This window comes from Bos grunniens, chromosome 4, assembly GCF_055505025.1.
Source record: "Bos grunniens cultivar Pamir isolate PY7600 chromosome 4, Bosgru_T2T1.0, whole genome shotgun sequence".
In the NCBI taxonomy this organism is placed as follows: Eukaryota; Metazoa; Chordata; class Mammalia; order Artiodactyla; family Bovidae; genus Bos; species Bos grunniens.
The window spans coordinates 26070110-26088906 of NC_141168.1; the positions used below are offsets into that span (position 1 = coordinate 26070110).

Genomic DNA, 18797 nt, shown 5'->3' on the forward strand with positions numbered 1-18797 from the left:
TTGCCAACAAAGTTTGTCTAGTCAAGGCTGTGGTTTTTCCTGTGGTCATGTATGGATGTGAGAGTTGGACTGTGAAGAAGGCTGAGCGCCGAAGAATTGATGCTTTTGAACTGTGGTGTTGGAGAAGACTCTTGAGAGTCCCTTGGACTGCGGAGATCCAACCAGTCCATTCTGAAGGAGATCAGCCCTGGGATTTCTTTGGAAGGAATGATGCTAAAGCTGAAACTCCAGTACTTTGGCCACCTCATGTGAAGAGTTGACTCATTGGAAAAGACTCTGATGCTGGGAGGGATTGGGGGCAGGATGAGAAGGGGACGACGACAGAGGATGAGATGGCTGGATGGCATCACTGACTCGATGGACGTGAGTCTGAGTGAACTCCGGGAGTTGGTGATGGACAGGGAGGCCTGGCGTGCTGCGATTCATGGGGTTGCAAAGAGTCGGACACGACTGAGCAACTGAACTGAACTGAACTGGTAACAAAGTCTCTTAGTTTTCCTTAATGAGAATGTCTTGATTTCTTTTCTTTCCTAAAGGGTGTCTTCTCTTCGTATAGGATTCCAACTGACAGTTCTTTTCTTCCAGCACTTGAAAAATATTGTGCCACTTTCTTCTGGACACCTGATTTTTGATGAGAAATCTTCTGTTATTCAAACTGCTTTTCCCATATAGGTCAGGTGTCATTTTTCTGTTGCTGCTTTTGAGATTTCTTTCTTTAGTTTTCAGAAGTTTGACTATGATAACATCTTACTGTGGATTTCTTTGGAGTAAACGCCAAACAGTATTTCCTTCTATTATAAATCTGAAGTTTATATTACTTGCCAAATTTGATAGTGTTGAAAGTATTAGTCTCTCAGTCGTGTCTGACTCTGCAACCCCATGGACTGTAGCCTCTGTCCATGGAATTCTCCAGGCAAGAATACTGCAGTAGATTGCCATTCCCTTCTCCAGATCTTCCCAACCCAGGCATCAAACCTTGGTCTCCCAAATTGCAGGCAGATTCTTTACTGTCTGAGCCACCAGGGACTGATAACAAATTTGAAAAGGTTTCAGCAATTATATCTTTGAGTGCATTTTCAGCCCCAGCCTCTTTCTCATCCTTTTTGGTACTCTGATAGCATCTCATCACAGCCCAACAAAGATGAAAATCAAGATTCTCCATCTGGCCTTTATGGGCAGGTAAGGGTAAGACATAGCTTTTCTGTGGAATGCAACTGGAATAAGGTAGTTATTATCTGATAGTTTTCTGTCTTACTGTCCTTTGGCTGGAGATAGCAGATTTTTGTTAGGAATTTTTTCATCTGTTGGTATATTTGGATTTCTGGCTTCTTCAGCTCCATGTTGAGGGTAATGAGACAAAAAACAAACACACACACCCCCAGGTAGCTCAACCATTATGTCGTTGCTCAGGTCCCAAAGTCCCTAGCCAATCTGCCTTCCTTGCTCCACCTATCAGAGTCTTCTTATGTTTGTTTTATATATAATGTCCAGTATTTTTTAAAATTTTAAGTATCAGTTCAGTTCAGTCGCTCAGTCGTGTCTGACTCTTTGTAACCCCATTAATTGCATCACCCCAGGCCTCCCTGTCCATCACCAACTCCCAGGATTCACTCAAACTCACATCCATCGAGTCGGTGATGCCATCCAGCCATCTCATCCTCTGTCGTCCCCTTCTCCTCCTGCCCCCAATCCCTCCCAGCATCAGAGTCTTTTCCAATGAGTCAACTCTTCACATGAGGTAGCCTAAGTACTGGAGTTTCAGCTTCAGCATAATTCCTTCCAAAGAACACCCAGGACTGATCTCCTTTAGAATGGACTAGTTGGATCTCCTTGCAGTCCAAGGGACTCTCAAGAGTCTTCTCCAACACCACAGTTCAAAAGCATCAATTCTCCGGCAAGGTGATTTATAATGTCATGTTAGTTTCTAGTGTATAGCAATGACTCAGTTTTATACATATATATATATATATATATATATATACATATATATATACATAAAATGTATTTTCTTTTTCAGATTCTTTTCCACTATAGGTTATTATAAGCTATTGAATATAGTTGCCTGTGCTCTACAGTAGGACCTTGTTTATCTATTTTATATATAGTAATATGTAGCTTCTAATCCCAAACTCTTAATTTACCCCTTCCAGGATTTTCTTTTTCCATTCAATCTTTTTTTCTAACTGGGTATGTTTTCTTAAATTAAGATATAATTTACAACCATAAAATTCAACCTTTAAAAATGTACAATTCAGACATTTTTAGAACATTCACAAGGTTGTCAGACCATCAATACTATCTAACTGTAGAATATTTCTGTGTGTGTGTGTGTGCACGCATGCTCTGTCATGTCCGACTCTTTACAGCCCCATGAAGCCTGCAACTGTAGCCTGCCAGGCTCCTCTGTTCATGAGATTTTCCAGTCAAGGATACTGGAGTGGGTTTCTGTTTCCTTCTCCAGGAGAATCTTCCCAACTCAGGGATCAAACCCATATCTGTTGCATCTCCTGCATTTGCAGGTGGGTTCTTTACCACTAGCGCCACCCGAATATTTCCCATTAAGAAACCCCATACCCAAAGCAGTAGTTTCCTATGCCTTACTCTTACCAGCTCCTGGTAATCACTAATCTATGTTTTGTATCTCTGACTTTGCCTCTTCTGAATATTTCATAAAAATGGAATCATACAGCATGTGACCTTTGTGTCTGACTTCTTTCACTTAGCATAATGTTTTCAAGGTTCATCATTGTTCTAGCATGTGTCAATACTTTATTTTAATGCTAAACAATATTCTTTTATATAGCTATTCCTGATTTCTCAGATGGTAAAGAATCCTCCTGCTGTGCGGGAGACCTGGGTTTAACTCCTGAGTTGGGAAGATTCCCTGGAGGAGGGCATGGCAACCCACTCTAGTATTTTTGCCTGGGGAATCCCCATGGACAGAGGAGCCTGGTGGGCCACAGTCCATGGGATCACAAAGAGTTGGACACGACTGAGCGACTAAGCACAGCACCACAATTGGTGTATCTTCTCATCATTTGATAGATGTTTGGTTTATTTATGCTTTTTGACCATAATGCTGCTAAAACATTAGCATACATGTTTTTTACCCTGTTTTCAGTTCTCTTGGTTATATACCTAGAAGTTGAATTCTTGGTCAGATGTTAACCCTGGGTTTAATTTTTTGAGGAACTACCAAACTGTGTTCCAGAGCAGCTGCACTTTGCATGCCCACCAGCAGTGTAGGAGGGCTCTTTTTTCCTCCACATCCTCAACAATACTTGCTGTTGTCCATCGTTTTGATTATAGTCATCTTTGTGGGTGTGATGTGGTATTTTCATTGTGGTTTTGATTTGCATTTTCCTAATGAGTAATGATGTTGAGCACCTTTTAATGTGCTTATCGGCAATTATACATCTCCTGTGGAGAGATGGCTATTCATATCCTTGGCCGGTTTTCTTTTTTCAGTTGGGTTATTTTTCTTTTTATTGTTGAGTTACAAGAGTTCTGTTATATACCCTGGATAGTAGACCCTTATCTGAAGGATAATTTGCAGATATTTCCTCCTATTTTGTGGGTCATCTGGGGATTTTGTTGTACTTAGCTGGAGGAGTAGAGAAAAGTACATCCTACCTCATCTTCCTGGAAGCAGAAGTCTAGTTTTATAATACCTTTGGAAGGGCCAAAGTGTGCTTCATTGCCGGAAACCAAGTGTATTTTAAAGTCGGTATGGAAGAAATGTAATTCTAGTGTTTGATTTTTTGTTTTGGATTTTAAAAATTATGTTAAAGTCAATTTAAGGGAAAGATTTTCATTTTTTTCTATTCATTTTGTGTGTGTGTGACTTACCTCTCTGTATATTCAGTACAGCAGCCTATGGGTTACTGATCTCTTTAGCCCTGTGGCTAGCCATCAGGGCCTGAGACAGCCCAAACCTCAGTGTTGTGTCCAAATGTTACCACTTATGTGTGTCTGCCATAAGGCGAAAAGTGTGAGGAATCCTGGCTGTGAAAACACCAGACTGACTTTAAAGGTCAAGTAAAAGTAAGGAATTCCTGTCTGAGGTATGATTTTTAAGCTCTGCAGTCAGAGCAGTAGAAATAGGCACAGGAACAAATGAGCATTTCTCATTTCTAGGCTAAATAGATGGGTCTTTAATCTTTTCTTACCAAACAGTGAGCAACTCAGAGTTAATCCCAAGAAATCAAGAATTTTGTGGCATCTCCAATCTTCACCCAAATCGCCTTCTACTGATTTCTTCAAAGCCAGATATCTTCTTCCTGGGTAAAGATAATATTTTATTTCTGTCCTTCTGACGCTACTTCTCTTATAAATTCAAACACCATTGTATAGCCATGGCTAGAAATATCGGAATTATTTTGAACTTCAAATATTTCTTTTGTTCCATAGGTTCCTGAGTGTATCTTCCCAGCTCCCCAGCACTGCCAGACTGTGCCCGGAATGGATTATGCTTCCGATGAAATCCCTGCCGGCGTTTTGTTCAGCCACCGCCGCAGGGCCCTTGTGTATTCTCAAGCACCCTCTCTGGGTTTCTGTCTGTAGCCCTGCAGGCTGATTAAGGGACAATTTCCAAACCACAGGGCTCTCCCTTTGTTAGTCTCCTAAACGCTTTCATTCCTGGCATTATTCTCTCATTTCAATCTATATTCAATCTAATTTCAAATTTCTTTAGCTCTCTAAAATTCCATAGACTATCTCCACTCAGTCTTTTGTAGCCATTTTTTATTTTTTAAAAATTCATCTTACTTTTCTTATCTCCATACAAACTAGTCATTTTCTTTTTTTCTTCTTAGTCTTTACTTTTCCTGAATATCTGCTAATAGCCTTGATCCTAAGCACTGAAACTCATTACAGACTAGGTACTCTTCATCTTTGCTTGGTATTTAATTCTGTTTCTTATACCAAAGGAAGAAATGTATGTGAAAGCCTTTTACAAACCAGAAAGCGCTATGCGCTCGTGTAACTTATTGAGATTAACAAAGGACCTCTGTGCCTCTTTTCACGCTTTCTGCTCCTTCCGAGCCAAAAGAACTTCTCCATAGAGGAGGGAAATATTGAAGAAAAATAAAGCAGTGGAATTGTCTCTTAGCAACTGAGTTCCTGCCTTATAAATCTTAACCACTTTAGATTACTGCTGCTCAAAATCACTTGCTTTTCTTACTGGCTCAGTACAAATAAGGTTATTACATTATAGGAAAACAAAGGAAAAACTCTAATGAATGAGCCCCTCAGTTCGTTGATTGTGCTGTATCTTTGCTTAGCAATATCAATATAGTTGTCTCTTTCTCTTGATTCCATTTGTAAAACCTTTTTATATATCTCTTTTTGGAAACTTAAATTATAAACTAAGTAGAGGCTAAATACCACCTTATACATTTCTATTACCTGAGTCCTGAAACAATATAGGTCATTTAAGTAGTACGTAACATATATGTACTATATATAAATCAAGTTGTGTATAGCTTAGAGAAAATCAGGCATCCAAAAACTCAAAGCAATTTGGGATATGATTATTTACATTATGATATGATCCATTATAAGGATTCTTCAGCTAGTACATCTTCATAGTATTTCTTATTTAGCAAATATTTTTGAGTGCCTCCAACACTAGACAGTGGAAAGGATAAAGATATTCTGTGTGTGTGTTTGTGTGTCTATGTGCGTGTAAATAGTTATTTAGGGCTTTCAGTATAATAAGATAGATAAGACTTACACACAAATAAGGCAGTACAATGATAAATGCCTTGTGAGCGGTAAGCTGAGTGTTATAGAAGTTCAGAGGAGGGAAAGGTCACTTCCAGCTGGGTGAGCTATTATGATTATGTGGCCAAGGTGACATATTAGCGAGCCAAAGACTCACAGAGTTTGTCAAGTTTAATAATTAAGGCAAGATTGAAGAGGTAGGTAAGATGTTGGCGCCTTCAGCAGTAGAGCAAGGAGTTTAAACTTCAGTCAGTAAGCAGTGGGGAGCCACTGACTTTCTTTTTTAATCAAAGTCTTGTCTAGGAAAATATATCTGGCGGTAATGTGTAATTTCAATTAAAAAAATTATTCTGTTGATAGTCTTTTAGCCTTCTTACTTTTGTATAAAATAAAAATATGTTTATAAATAAGTCAATTATAGAATTGATTCATTTGTATTCTTTTTAAAAGGTCAAAAAGCTGTTTTCCGATGAAATTAGATCCAGTAAGATGAGCTGCTTAGTTAAGATACAAGCAGTACATGAGGTGGGGTAAAAATACTACTTTTCGTACTTTCTAAAATCATTTTTAGGGATTTCTCTTGTGTTGATTAGTCATTTCTCCAATTGAAGCAATGCAGAAATCTTCCGTTTTCTTTTATTTCCCCCCTACAGGAGAGAATGAATAGCCATAATGAAAAAAGCTTCTTATCAATAGCACTCTTAGATTTATTCCTAATTTTGCCAAGTATTTGTACACCTCTGCAAAAGACTTTGTATCTGCCTTCTCCTTTAGTGGAAAAAATAATCAGTAGGAATGAAAACATACCTCACAGGGTCATTGTGAGGCTCTGCTGGTACAAGATGAAGTGCTGTGTAAATATTCTGAACATGTTGTTAACTGACTGAGAAATGGATTTTAGACACATTGTTAGTGGAAACTGCTATAGACTGGAAATGCAGTGTTTTAATAATAAAGACTATCTGATAAGGTTGGCTATTGTTTCCCATGCATAGCATGCCTCAGGGAATTTGAGAGCATGAAATGGTTCCCACCTGCTACTATGAAGAAAGTAACACTTCCTACGTATTTACCTCACAGTGAAATCATGTTTTTAAAACAGCACAGCTAGAGAAGCAGTGTGTTTCTGTGAGCCATGTTAGAAACCAGGAGGTTGGGAATACTAATCTCGATTTAGTTACTAACTTGCTGTCTCCGGACAAGTCAGTGGACCTTTTTGTACCTCAGTTTTTCGGCAATTCTGGAAGGAGACCTGAAGCTTGCTTCTCCAGTGAAAAGAAACTAACTGCCACGTCAACAGCCTGGCATTGAAAGGGGCCTAGGAATGTGCAACCAGAAGCTCCTGTAAAGTCGTTTAAGAGTAAGCCTGTGGGACAGTGAGGAGCATGCCATTTGCCCTGTCTTCTAACCCAAGTACTGACCAGTTGAGTTCCCGCCCAAGTGCAGACTTGCACAGGAGAGGCTGTGAGTCTGGGAAGGATTCATGGTTTCCACTGTGGAGATCTGGTCAACATCTCAGGTTCATTCCAGCCTGAAGAACCTAGAAAAGATCATATTTGATTCCAGCCTTGGGCTTTGGGCCTTTTCAGATCTCTTCTGAGGTGTTCTCAGTGTCTGTCTTGAGAAGCCTCAGGCCTTCTGAGCAGCCCTACTACTGTCACGTCTCTGAGCTTCTGGAAGGATACGGTCTGGGTCCAGGACTGCACTGAATCAGTCCTGCTCTTCGGTTCTGATCTGGGGACTGTGTGTTGCCAGATGAAAAAAGAATGTTCTAACTCAGTGACATTTTATTCCATGATGGTATAGATTTAATAATAACAAGTGATGTTAAGTTGTTTTTTGAAAATGTGCTTTGGGTTTCAGAGAAATAATTTTCTTTCTCTGCTTGTCACCTACACATGAAGAAAAGTTCAGAACAGTGCTGAAAACCATAAGTTCATACCATTAATCGGGAGCACTTCTTTTACCCAAAGTTTGTGACTGAAACTGACTAGTTGCTCTCAAGGCTTAAAAGTTAGGAGCACAGTTTTAGAAATGAAAAAGTATTTTTAGTGTTTTCCTTTTTTTTGCTATACATGTTAGGTGCCAGATAGAGCTTGCTGTGCTGAATTGAATCAAATCGAAGTATGCTCGGTAAAAAATAATAGCCCCTGGCTTGAGAACCAGACTTTAGTTCATTTGGAAACCATAAGGATCCTGGCCCAGTTTTAATGCATGAAAACTCTCCAAACCACCTTGGCTAGAACCTAGTGTTATAGAACTGGGCCATAAAACATGAGGGTGGGGGACTCCCCACAGTGCTGAGGATCTGCTGTGATTTCTCAGCAAATCAAATCCATGGTGAATACTGGTGTACAGACTGTGTGGTCTAGTTCAGGCTGCAGTATCAGCATGAATAGTGGAAGACCAAGTTCAGGGAAGAGAAGCAAACCACAAAGATTCAGTGAAAAGGAAGGGGTTACTTGGCCGGGCCCGGCAGCTCATTTTAGACATTCAGAGGTTGTTGCTTCTTTCTCTTCCTCTGCACACCTTCCCCACAAAAAAAGCTTATGGGGCAAATAAATGGAGGATGAAAGGCTTAACTCAGAAACAAAAGAAATTACATAAAGCGATCATTTGTAGTGCCTGGGGGGACTTCTTAATGTTTATTGGGTGTGCACCTCAGCTTAGCACATTTGACCAAAACATTTCCCGGGATTCCTTATCTTTTAACAATGCCGTATAAAGACTGTTTACTATGTCTGATCCATTTGTCTGCTGCAGTTCTGTAAAAACAGGATGGGAAGGCTCAGACGTCATTTTCTTCCATTAAAAGCATATTTAAAATCCTTCTCTTTTTAGGTAACAGTATGACTAAATACATTGAGAAGCTAGAAGAGATCAAAAAAAGTGAGTAAGACTATTTATGGTGTGGGGTAATGGAACCCTATAGTGGCTCTGGAAGTTGGTTATTAACAATCCTAACCATACTCTACAGGTGACTCACATACAAAGCTATGGGAGTCAGGTGAGCATGGCAGATGCCCTGAAGGATGTGGGGAACACTGTACCATCGGGTCAGCTGCTGAGGCTGTGGTCTTTGGGTCTGAGTTCTGCCCACCTTAAATCCCATGGGAGATATTAATGTTGGAATATGAAATAATCTCTAGCTAAGCAGTGAGAACCCCAGCTTCTAGTTTCATTGCACTGCAGTCTTTATGATCTGTATTCAAGGTACTTAATCTTTCCTATTTTCTTATTTTCTCTGTACCTGAGATAGGAGTAATAATATCTTATTTCATAGCATTCTTTTCAGTATAAATTCGACAGTATTCACAAAAGAGAGGTGTGAGAAAGAGCTTATTCTTAAAGTAGTGTTATGCATTATAAATTCATTGCAGTCAGCTTTCTTTTAATTAAAAATCATATTTCATACACATCCTTTTAAAAAACTAATCTTTGGCAAAGATATGCTTCTAGTCACTGAGTGCATTGCGCTTGCACAAAATTATAATTTTTCAATCTGTGTCCAAAACAGATGTAAAATGTACACATCATGGCCAGAATCAGAGAAGCAGGGACATCTGTTTTCTTAGATGGATTTGCTCATAGCTTCAGTAGGAGAACCCAGTGCTAGGGCAGTATTGAGCAGAGAGGTGCTCTGATTGGTAGCAGTTCAGGACCTGGCTCTGGTAGAATATACCTTCTGAGAAGAAAATATTACAAATCCAGAATTCACCAGAACTTTTGTTTTTACATACATAGCAGGACTTTTAATTTAAATGATAATGTTCCTGTTCCTTTTGAATTGCTGCAGTATTGAGAAACCCCAGACAATAGACATGGACTCAGGAGCAGCTCCTGGAGAAGGCAATGGCGCCCCACTCCAGTACTCCTGCCTGGAAAATCCGTGGACAGAGGAGCCTGGTAGACTGCAGTCCATGGGGTTGCTAAGAGTCCGACACGGCTGAGTGACTTCACTTTTATTTTTCGCTTTCATGCATTGGAGAAGGAAATGGCAACCCACTCCAGTGTTCTTGCCTGGAGAATCCCAGGGACGGGGGAGCCTGGTGGGCTGCCGTCTATGGGGTTGCACAGAGTCAGACACGACTGAAGCAACTTAGCAGCAGCAGCAGCAGGAGCAGCTCCGTGCTGAATCTGTTATTTGCTACATTCAGCTATAAGGACTGATGCTATAGACATTTGTTTTTTAATGTGTAATATCACAGTATCCTTTTTTTCTTATATATTTTATACTTTATACATTTATGCTATATATTTAAAATGTTATGTATCTGCAAAATATTCCACTTTACATTCATACATATGTGTATATTAAAATTTTAAACTATGAAAAAAATCTTGTTTACTCACCTAAACTTTATTGTTGTCATCCTTAATTCATCCACTGGGCGCAAAATTCAACTGGCCTGCTTCTGTTCTGGTTTGTAGCCTTTTTCACCGCCTAAGCAAAGGTAGCCGAGTGTAAACTCACCCATCCACACCAAAATTTGTCCCATATAAAAATTGTCCCATGCCACCCAGCTTGCTGAAACCCTGTTTAAAATATTCCTCATAAAAGCACAATGTGGTTTCTGTGATATATCAACTTTAAATGGAGCTTATCTCCCAAAAGAAATACCTGTGGGTTAGAGTCCTTGAAAATGTGTACTTCACCTTCCCTCTTCAGAAGTTGTGGGCTTCCTTTTAGTAAGACAGGAGGTTCCACTCACCTTGTTTCACACACTTTGTGCTGATTCTCCAGCTAGAATTACTTCAGATTCTGGTTTGGGATCTACATCTTGGAAAATATTTCCTTCTCTTTTCCCATCTTCTGTTGTAGGTGTTCTTTTGGGTCAGAAGGAGGAGAGAATGTTGCCTTGTTTTGTGACACCCTAAACCCATCTCTTTTCTCAGATTACCTTAGATGCCATGTCTTTCTGTGAAATCACAAACCTTGTCCTGTTACTTCCTTTGATTTGTCTTCCACTGTGAGCCCAACTTCCCTTTGCTAATAACGCGTTTTAACAGAACCCTGAAAACGCAGAATTCCTTTGTGATCTGAATATTCTTTCAACTCTGCCTGGGGAAAATAGACACCCTGTGTCTATTGACCATTCACAAAGCCCATTCTTGGCTTCTGGTGGTTAGATGACACTGGTTGGACCCGGTGTGAAGCATCCTAGATAGTTAGGTCTCTGTCCTTCCAGTAACTCGAGAGAGACACACTTAGACTCCAGACTTACCGGAGAAGCAACACTTGATAACATATCTGAAACTAGGATTGTTTGTCTCCATTATAGAGTCCGGGAGAAGCTACAGTAGCAGAAGCTCCATTCTTGAAGCTCTGTTCGCCCTTGCAGGGACAGACTGACAGAGCTTTCCAAGTTATCCTTTTTATAAAATTTAAGACTTACTGTAAAGTGTCTAGCTTAATCTTTTATCTGAGTAATAATGTCAGAAAGTCCTCATGATGGCTGTCCTTCTAAACCAGAACCAGGTATGTAGAGTTCAGGTTCAAACGTGCAGTGCAATTTCTAGTGGGTATGAGAGGATGCTGGAAATGCTGATCATTAGAAAACAGCAGTGCCTGTTTTCTTATTTAAGGTGATTTCTATATAAAGAGGATTTTAATGTGTGTATTTTGTACATAGAATGTGAAGAACTAGAGTAGTACTTCCAACTATGTTAACTATACCAAAAGAATAGCAATGGATAAATGCCACAGTGCAAACTCCTTTTAAAGCTATTGACTATTTTCATTGGCTGACTTATTGCCGTTTTGATTTACATAAATGACTTTGGGTGGGCAAGCTGATGGCAACTGAGAGAAATACTGTAGTTGAGTTGCACTTTCTAAAGCTTCTGCTCAGCTTATTCGGGTCTGCATTCTGATGTGTTTTAGAAGCTACTTTGCGTCTGGGTTTGTTATCTTGTTGTATCTAGAAGAAACTGTTTTAAGAATTTCCAGGAAGAAAAATCAATTTTTAGCCAAATTGCTATCTTTAGGACATTTTAGAACAGAGAAGCTTTAGTTCCTCATCAGAAAGAGTCTTGAGGTACTTAGAGAAGGCATGTTTTTAAGATCCTATCATTTCCCGACTCTGAGCTTCAAGGTGTTTGGTAAACCATGCTCACATTATCCTCCAAAGTAGCTATCTGGTGTGCGCTGGTGTTTTGGAAAGTTCGTGGGAATGATTAGTATAACCAAGTAAATAATATTAAGTACCTTTAAGCCTTTCCTTTGCTAGGATTCTTTGTTTATGAGACTTGAGTAATTATCCAGCTAACCTTCAGTAATTCTGAAATAATGAGGTAGTATTTAAGGAGTCAAGAATGTCAATATATAAACTAGAAGAAGAGTGAAGAGTAGGGGTGGGCAGGAGTTCCATGCTGGAAACTCTTCAGAATTGGCAAGTCTTCTTCAGAAAAGTTTAGGGAGGCCAGCTTTTAACATGCCTCTATGGGACAAATAATAAAGTGAGTTTGGCTGTATTTCTTAACTGTTTAACAAATGGATGCAAAAGTTTGAGTTCTGTCTCAGAATTGTAAAGCTAGCATTGAATAAATATTGATGTTTTCCGTTGATTTTTCTTTTTTTTCTAATTTTGGTTTTTAAAAAACCCACAATACAAGATTTACCATTATAAATCTTTGATTATAAATTTTTCAGTGTACAGTTCAGTACTGTTAAGTATATTTACTTTGTCGTACAATAGATCTCCAGAACTTTTTCCTATTGCAAAACTGCAATAAGTTGATTTTTATTGAAGTAAAGTTGAAGGAAAATTGATATAAGAGATTATCAGGACCAATCATAAGTTTGTGCCCAGTATTGACTCCAGGAAAAAAAGGTCTTCCTCCATTTCTAGCATAGTTTGTAACCTCAGGAATAATTATTCTCTTTCTAGGACAGAGACAGAATACTGGGGTATAAATGTCTTACCAGCTTTTGACCTAGGGCACCTCAGCTTCTCTGGGTCTCTGTCCTCATTTGTAAAATTCAGATATTTATCCCCTGCTTGTTCTGAAAAGGATTTAAAGGACTTACAAAAATGTATGCTATACAATGAGGTCAAAGTAGAGACAGCATAGTAAGGATAGTTGTAGACCAATAAAAATAAAGGGAAGAGGTAAAATTGCTGGACCCAAAAAGGTAGCTTAGAATTTCAGCTGGAGGCTTCTCCTGGCCAAAGCAAAAATGATATAACACCTGCCACATTTAATTCTGAGGGTATCAGGAAGATCAAGTGAGGTAATGCAAGGAAATACATGTAGATAACTGGAAAAATATACCATTTTTTGGTACATTTCTTGATGAAATTTCTTGATGACTAGAAAGAATTAGTACCTCCAAGAAAGCAAAATAAACCTGGAAAAATATTTGTCCCGTTCTGCTTTGCAGATTACAGATACAAAAAAGATGAGCTTTTCAAGAGACTAAAAGTAACAACTTTTGCCCAGCTGGTAAGTTTAATGGTCTTCCACTGGAGTAAAGACTATCTCATTTGTGCTACTTTCTGTGTTTCCAAATTCAACTCTGAGTAGTGTTTGCAGAGGGTTTTCTTCTGCTTCTTTATATTTCACCTATGAGAGGGCTAATTGGGATGAAACTTTTTTTCTTTGAAAAGAACTTTATACAGTAAAATATAAATTCTACTTTTTAATCATCAAATTTGTAGTTTAAGTTTTACTTTTCCTTGTCAATTTATCTTAATAATGAGAATCTAGAATTCTGGGTTCTTTATTGCTTGGACATATTTCTCTGTGGAAAGCAGGTCATCTCCCATCTATGACTGTACTCTTTTTTCCAAGTCTTTCTGCCATGGGCTATTTTGTTACTTTAGGAAAGTCACTTTCTTCTTTCATTTGAAAATTATGGACAAAATGTCTCTCTGGCCCCCAAACAAAAGTTCCAGTGATATGCAACTCAAGGTGGATGTTAGTCTAATGAGCTAAGTTGTGAAAAGTGATTTATTTATTTTTTAATTTGAATTTTACGTACCATTTTTTAAATGTTTATTGGAGTACAGTTGATTTATAATGTTGTGTTAGTTTCAGGTGTACAGCACAGTGAATCAGTTATTATATGTATATATATTCTTTTTCAGATCCTTTTCTCATATAAGTTATTATGGAATATTGAGTTCCCTGTGCTATACAGTAGGTCCTTGTTAATTATCTATTTTATATATAGTAGTATGTGTATATTAATCACAATCTCCTAATTTATCACTTCCTACAACAGAAAAGTACTTTAAAAACTATGTATTGGGTGTACAACATTGTAATCAATATATCCATAATTACATTTATTTCTTCACTGAATAATTTCTAATACAATGCTGTTATGCATTTTTTAAGAAATAGCATGTTATATTGAAACTAGAATATACATGAAGGCAGTTTTAAACCCTTATTTATGTTTCTTGTCCAAAATTATCCTTTTGGTCTTTTGAGTTTATTGTGTAATGTTTTAAACAAGTTTTTTCTTCTGGAATTAAGAAAATGTAATGTAATTACTGCCGTCAAAGTAAGAAGACCTGAGATTTAGTCTTCAACTGGGAACACTGACAGTTTCTTAAAACAGGAGATCTTTGATTGATATTTCCTCGTCTTCTGTTAAAACCAGAATTGCCTCTGTTTAAAGACAAACATACACACATCTACACATTTCATTCTGTTTTCTATCAGGTCATCCAGGTTGCGTCCCTATCTGATCAAACACTGGAAGTGACAGCTGAGGAGATTCAAAGGCTAGAAGGTAATGAGAATTGAGGATTTGGGGAAAATAACAAGTTGACCATTTGACTGTGGGATCCTGTGCTATTGTGTTCACAGGGACTTTGATGTATCTGTCTGTAATTAGATTGTGACTCTCTGAGAAATGCTATCTGCTGCTTTGCTAATTCTTATTTCTTTAAAAAAAAAAAAAGCTGTCTGGTTTACTGGTTGTAACATTTTTAGTCTTAAATGTTTTAAATGTGTTTAATATACTAATTAATTTTTTAAACAAATATTTTTACTGCTCTCTGTATATGTACAGGCCACAGAGTTAGGTGCTATGGGACTACAGCTGAAGATGAAAAAGACACAGCTCTGCTTACATGGAGTCATGTGAATTTCTGTCATATGAGTAACCTTGTCTTTCTGTTGTTATTTTCCTCCCCAATACATGTGTGCACGTGCATACCATGGCCTCCAGGGCCTGGAATCTCAACAGGTGCAAGTTAAGGGTGAGACTGTCTCAGGCTGAGGAGCAGCCTGAGCAAAGGCACGGAGAAGTCCAAGCGTGTTTGGGGAATCACATAACCCAGTCTGGCTGGGGTCTGAGTGAGGGTTATGAGATAAGACTAGCAAGACAGATAGGCACCAGATCTCCTTTCTTAAATACCAAGTTGAAAAGAAAGCCTCTTAGGTGTACTGTCATGAAAAGAATCCACAGAGCAAAGGTCTTTATTCATCCTGAAGTCCTCAGCTGTCAGTGTGCGGCTGCTTGTTGAAGGGGGATGTGTTTTGTTAAGGTTGATGTAGGCCAGGAATTTGACTTCTGATTTCAAGACAAGTTTCTCAGGAAGACTGAACACTGGGTTTGTACAACTCAACTGTCATTTCCCTGGGCTTGTTTTTGTTAGGGAGGATAAAGAGAATCTGAAAAAGGCAGGAATTTATCTTTTGACGGATGCCTCTCACACTGCAGAGAAATAAGGGCTCTTTGTAATAGAGATAATTGAGTCTCCTCATACGAGTACTCCCAGTTTTAACCTGGTTATTATAAAGTACCTGGATTTTGTCCTTTAATTCATTGTCGAGATTGCAACACCAGGACATATGGGCACATGCAATTTTCTCTTCTGAGATAAATTTGCAGAGCAAAATAGGCTCTTGTAAAGTAGGACACCATAATGTGTGAGTAATATTAGTGTTTTTAGTGCTCTATACAGAATAATAACTCACTCAGTAATGCTTGTAGAGCAGATTGTATCTGTATACACATTGGCTGTTTTTGAAGGAATAAAATAACTCCTTTTATAATATTTATTTTTTCCCTGCTTTAAAATATATTTCTAGAAAATCAGAAACCTGTTAAAAAAATATAAAGAAGAAAATTAAAATAACTAATAAACCCTATTAACATTTTGGTCTATTTTCCCCACCCAAATCCATACTCTTCGTATATAGTTTTGTATTATACTGCTATCATTGAACATTTTATCATGAAAACTTTGCTATTAAATAGATTTCAAAGCTCAATTGTAAAGGCTGTGTTGTCATATAATGTCTAGCCTTTAGATATGCCATGATTTATTTAATTATTCTCCTATTGTTGGCCATTAATGTTTTTCTGATTTTTCATTTTTATGAGAGAATGTTGTAATGTAAATACATAAATTTTTATATGGTTCTGACTTATTTCCTGAAGATAAACTGCTGCAGAGGGTCAAAGGGTGGAACCGTTTTAAGATGCTCAGCGCTGATTCCACATTATCTCCAGAAAGGTTCTACTTGTTTGTATTCCCACCGAACAAATAAGAAGACCCATTTCTCCCCATCCTAGCCAGTGCTGAATAGTTCTCACTTTTGTAAATGTTTCCCAGTTTGATGGATGAAGAACGGTATATAATAGTTTTAGTTTTAATTTATCGGAAAACGAGATCAAGCCTTGGCATACATGTCTGTGTTTGTTGGCCATAGATATTTCTTCTTTTGAGGACATGTCCTTTCTTGCTTTTTTCTAATGGAATGTTCATCTTTTACTTACTGATTTGTAAAATCTTTAAATGATTATGATCTCTTTATTCATTGGAAACCAATATAGCCTTGAAAATAAATGAGAAAAATCTTTACTTGATGTTATTAAGTTAAAAAAAAAAGTAAACAACAAACCATAGTGTAGAGCAGTATGAATAGCGTCTTTCTGGATATGTAAGAAGAGGAGAAATAAATATATGTAAAATATGTAGTTGTTTCATTTTTGGAAGGAGACAAATATTTGAAGGTAGTTCCCTTGGGGGAAGGGGCCTGATGGCCTGCAGTTCTGGAGTGCAAAGAAGGCTTCCTTTCCGTGTTAACAGTTTTATCTTGATTGCATTTTTATTTTGTGCATACAATCTTTTTTCTACTAAAGAGCTAGTTTTAAAATATTAATGAACTAAGTATATTAACCTTTTCTCACTTACACATGTCATGGATTTTTTCCCTAATTTGTGATTTTTAATTTTCTTTGTGTTGACTTTTGACATATTTGAGGTTTGCATTTTTTATGATTAAATCTGTTAGCCTGATGTATTTTCATTTTGGTGCTTTAGAGTCATAAAATCCAAAATAAGAAGAGGTTATCTAAGGTTGCTTTTTTAAAATAGTTGGCAGATTATCCCAGCACTATTTATTTAATAGTTCTTACCTACTGGTTTTTGTACCTTTAACATACATTAGATTTATATATATATATCTATCTCCTAGGATTTGTTTCTGTGTTCTTTGTAATTTTCCATTGTTCTACTGCACTGTTTTGATCCTTTACCTTTTCAATATATGTGACTACTTGAAAAGGCAGATTCTCCGAATTACATATACATATATCTTTTTTCTTCTCATCTTTAAAATCCTTTTAAGCTTTTTTTTTTTAAAAAGTCCATTGGGATTTGTTTTAAGGCTGAAAATTAAATTAGGAAAGGATTAACATCACTTTACTTTAATCACTAAGTCAGGAACATGCACAATATGTCACTCTCTCTTCATTCAGGTCTTCTTTAATGTCCCTAAGTAAAATTTTTATAAGACCTATAAAGCACTTATCAGTTTTTATAGGGCCTTTACATTCTTTAATAGGTTAATTTTCTAGGACAGTATATTTTGTAACTAGCTGTTATCGTAAATGAGATGTTCTTCATGTTATTTTCTTACTGGTATATAGAAAAAATATTTTGATTGTCAGTATTTATTTATTTTATAAATAGCTTATTTTTTAAAATTAACCTTACAATCTAGATTAATTTTAAAATCTAACATATTTATGAATATTCTCCTTATTTTCATAGGATTCTCTTAAAGTTTCTAGGTATGTTATATGCAAATTAAAATTTTATATTCTCTTTAATAACTACACTTCCTATTTCTATTTATTCTCTCATTATACTGGTTAGAACAGCACATTCTCAAGCCTTTTGGTACTAGTCTTCCTCTACACTTTATTTTTGACGACCTCAAAGAGTTTTGGTTTTTGTGAATTATATCTATTAATACTTGTGATATTAAAAATTTAAATAGAATTTTAAGAATATTTATTTGCTATTTACCTTAAAAATAATAATATTAACCCCATTGCAAACATAAATAACATTTTTATGCAAAATAGCTGTGTTTCCAAAACAAAAATATATATGAAGCATAACATTGTTTCACACTTTTTGTAAGTCATGTTAATGTCTGTTTTAACAGAAGACAGCTAATATCTCATACCTTCTGCATTCAGTCTGTTGCAATATACTCTTTGGGCTGAAGTAACCTGAAGAAAATCTGGCCTCACCCAGATCTTAATTGAACAAAGGAAGAACATTTTAATAGCCCTTTCATATAATATGGATATTTTTCTTTGACACTACATCAAAACTTGATAGCTGGTACCTTCTTAAAGGTTGGTTGTAGTGTGGAATCTGAAACCATATCAATGAACTTTTCATACCCTGTTACATTGAGCCCATTGGTCTGTTTTGAACTCTGAATGTATTTTTTACTCATCCATAATTTTATAATATCATTCATTGGTCATTTGGAAAGTACTGATGAGGCCTTCCCTGATAGCTCAGTTGGTAAAGAATCCACCTGCAATGCAGGAGACCCCGGTTCGATTCTTGGCTCAGGAAGATCCCCTGGAGAAGGGATAGGCTACCCACTCCAGTATTCTTGGGCTTCCCTTGTGGCTCAGCTGGTAAAGAATCCACCTGCAATGCAGGAGACCTGGGTTCAATCCCTGGTTTGAGAAGATCCCCTGGAGAAGGGAAAGTCTACCCACTCTAGTATTCTAGCTTGGAGAATTCCATGGACTATATAGTCCATGAGGTCGCAAAGAGTTGGACACGACTGAGCGACTT

At 37.3% G+C, this 18797-nt stretch overlaps 1 protein-coding gene across 4 annotated transcripts in view; it reads left to right on the top strand.

Moving 5' to 3' along the window:
• CEP41 (centrosomal protein 41) overlaps nucleotides 1-18797 on the top strand; it is a 50190-nt gene that overhangs the window by 22929 nt on the left and 8464 nt on the right. Inside the window, exons 3-6 of one of the 4 annotated variants that reach the window (XM_086395665.1) lie at nucleotides 4177-4284; nucleotides 8566-8613; nucleotides 13109-13170; nucleotides 14398-14467. In XM_086395665.1, the coding sequence (XP_086251791.1) occupies nucleotides 4177-4284; nucleotides 8566-8613; nucleotides 13109-13170; nucleotides 14398-14467 (288 nt within the window). Of the gene's footprint in view, nucleotides 1-4176; nucleotides 4285-5754; nucleotides 6250-8565; nucleotides 8614-13108; nucleotides 13171-14397; nucleotides 14468-18797 lie in introns of those variants that run through there. The other 3 variants (XM_086395664.1, XM_086395662.1, XM_086395663.1) reach the window with 3 other exon arrangements.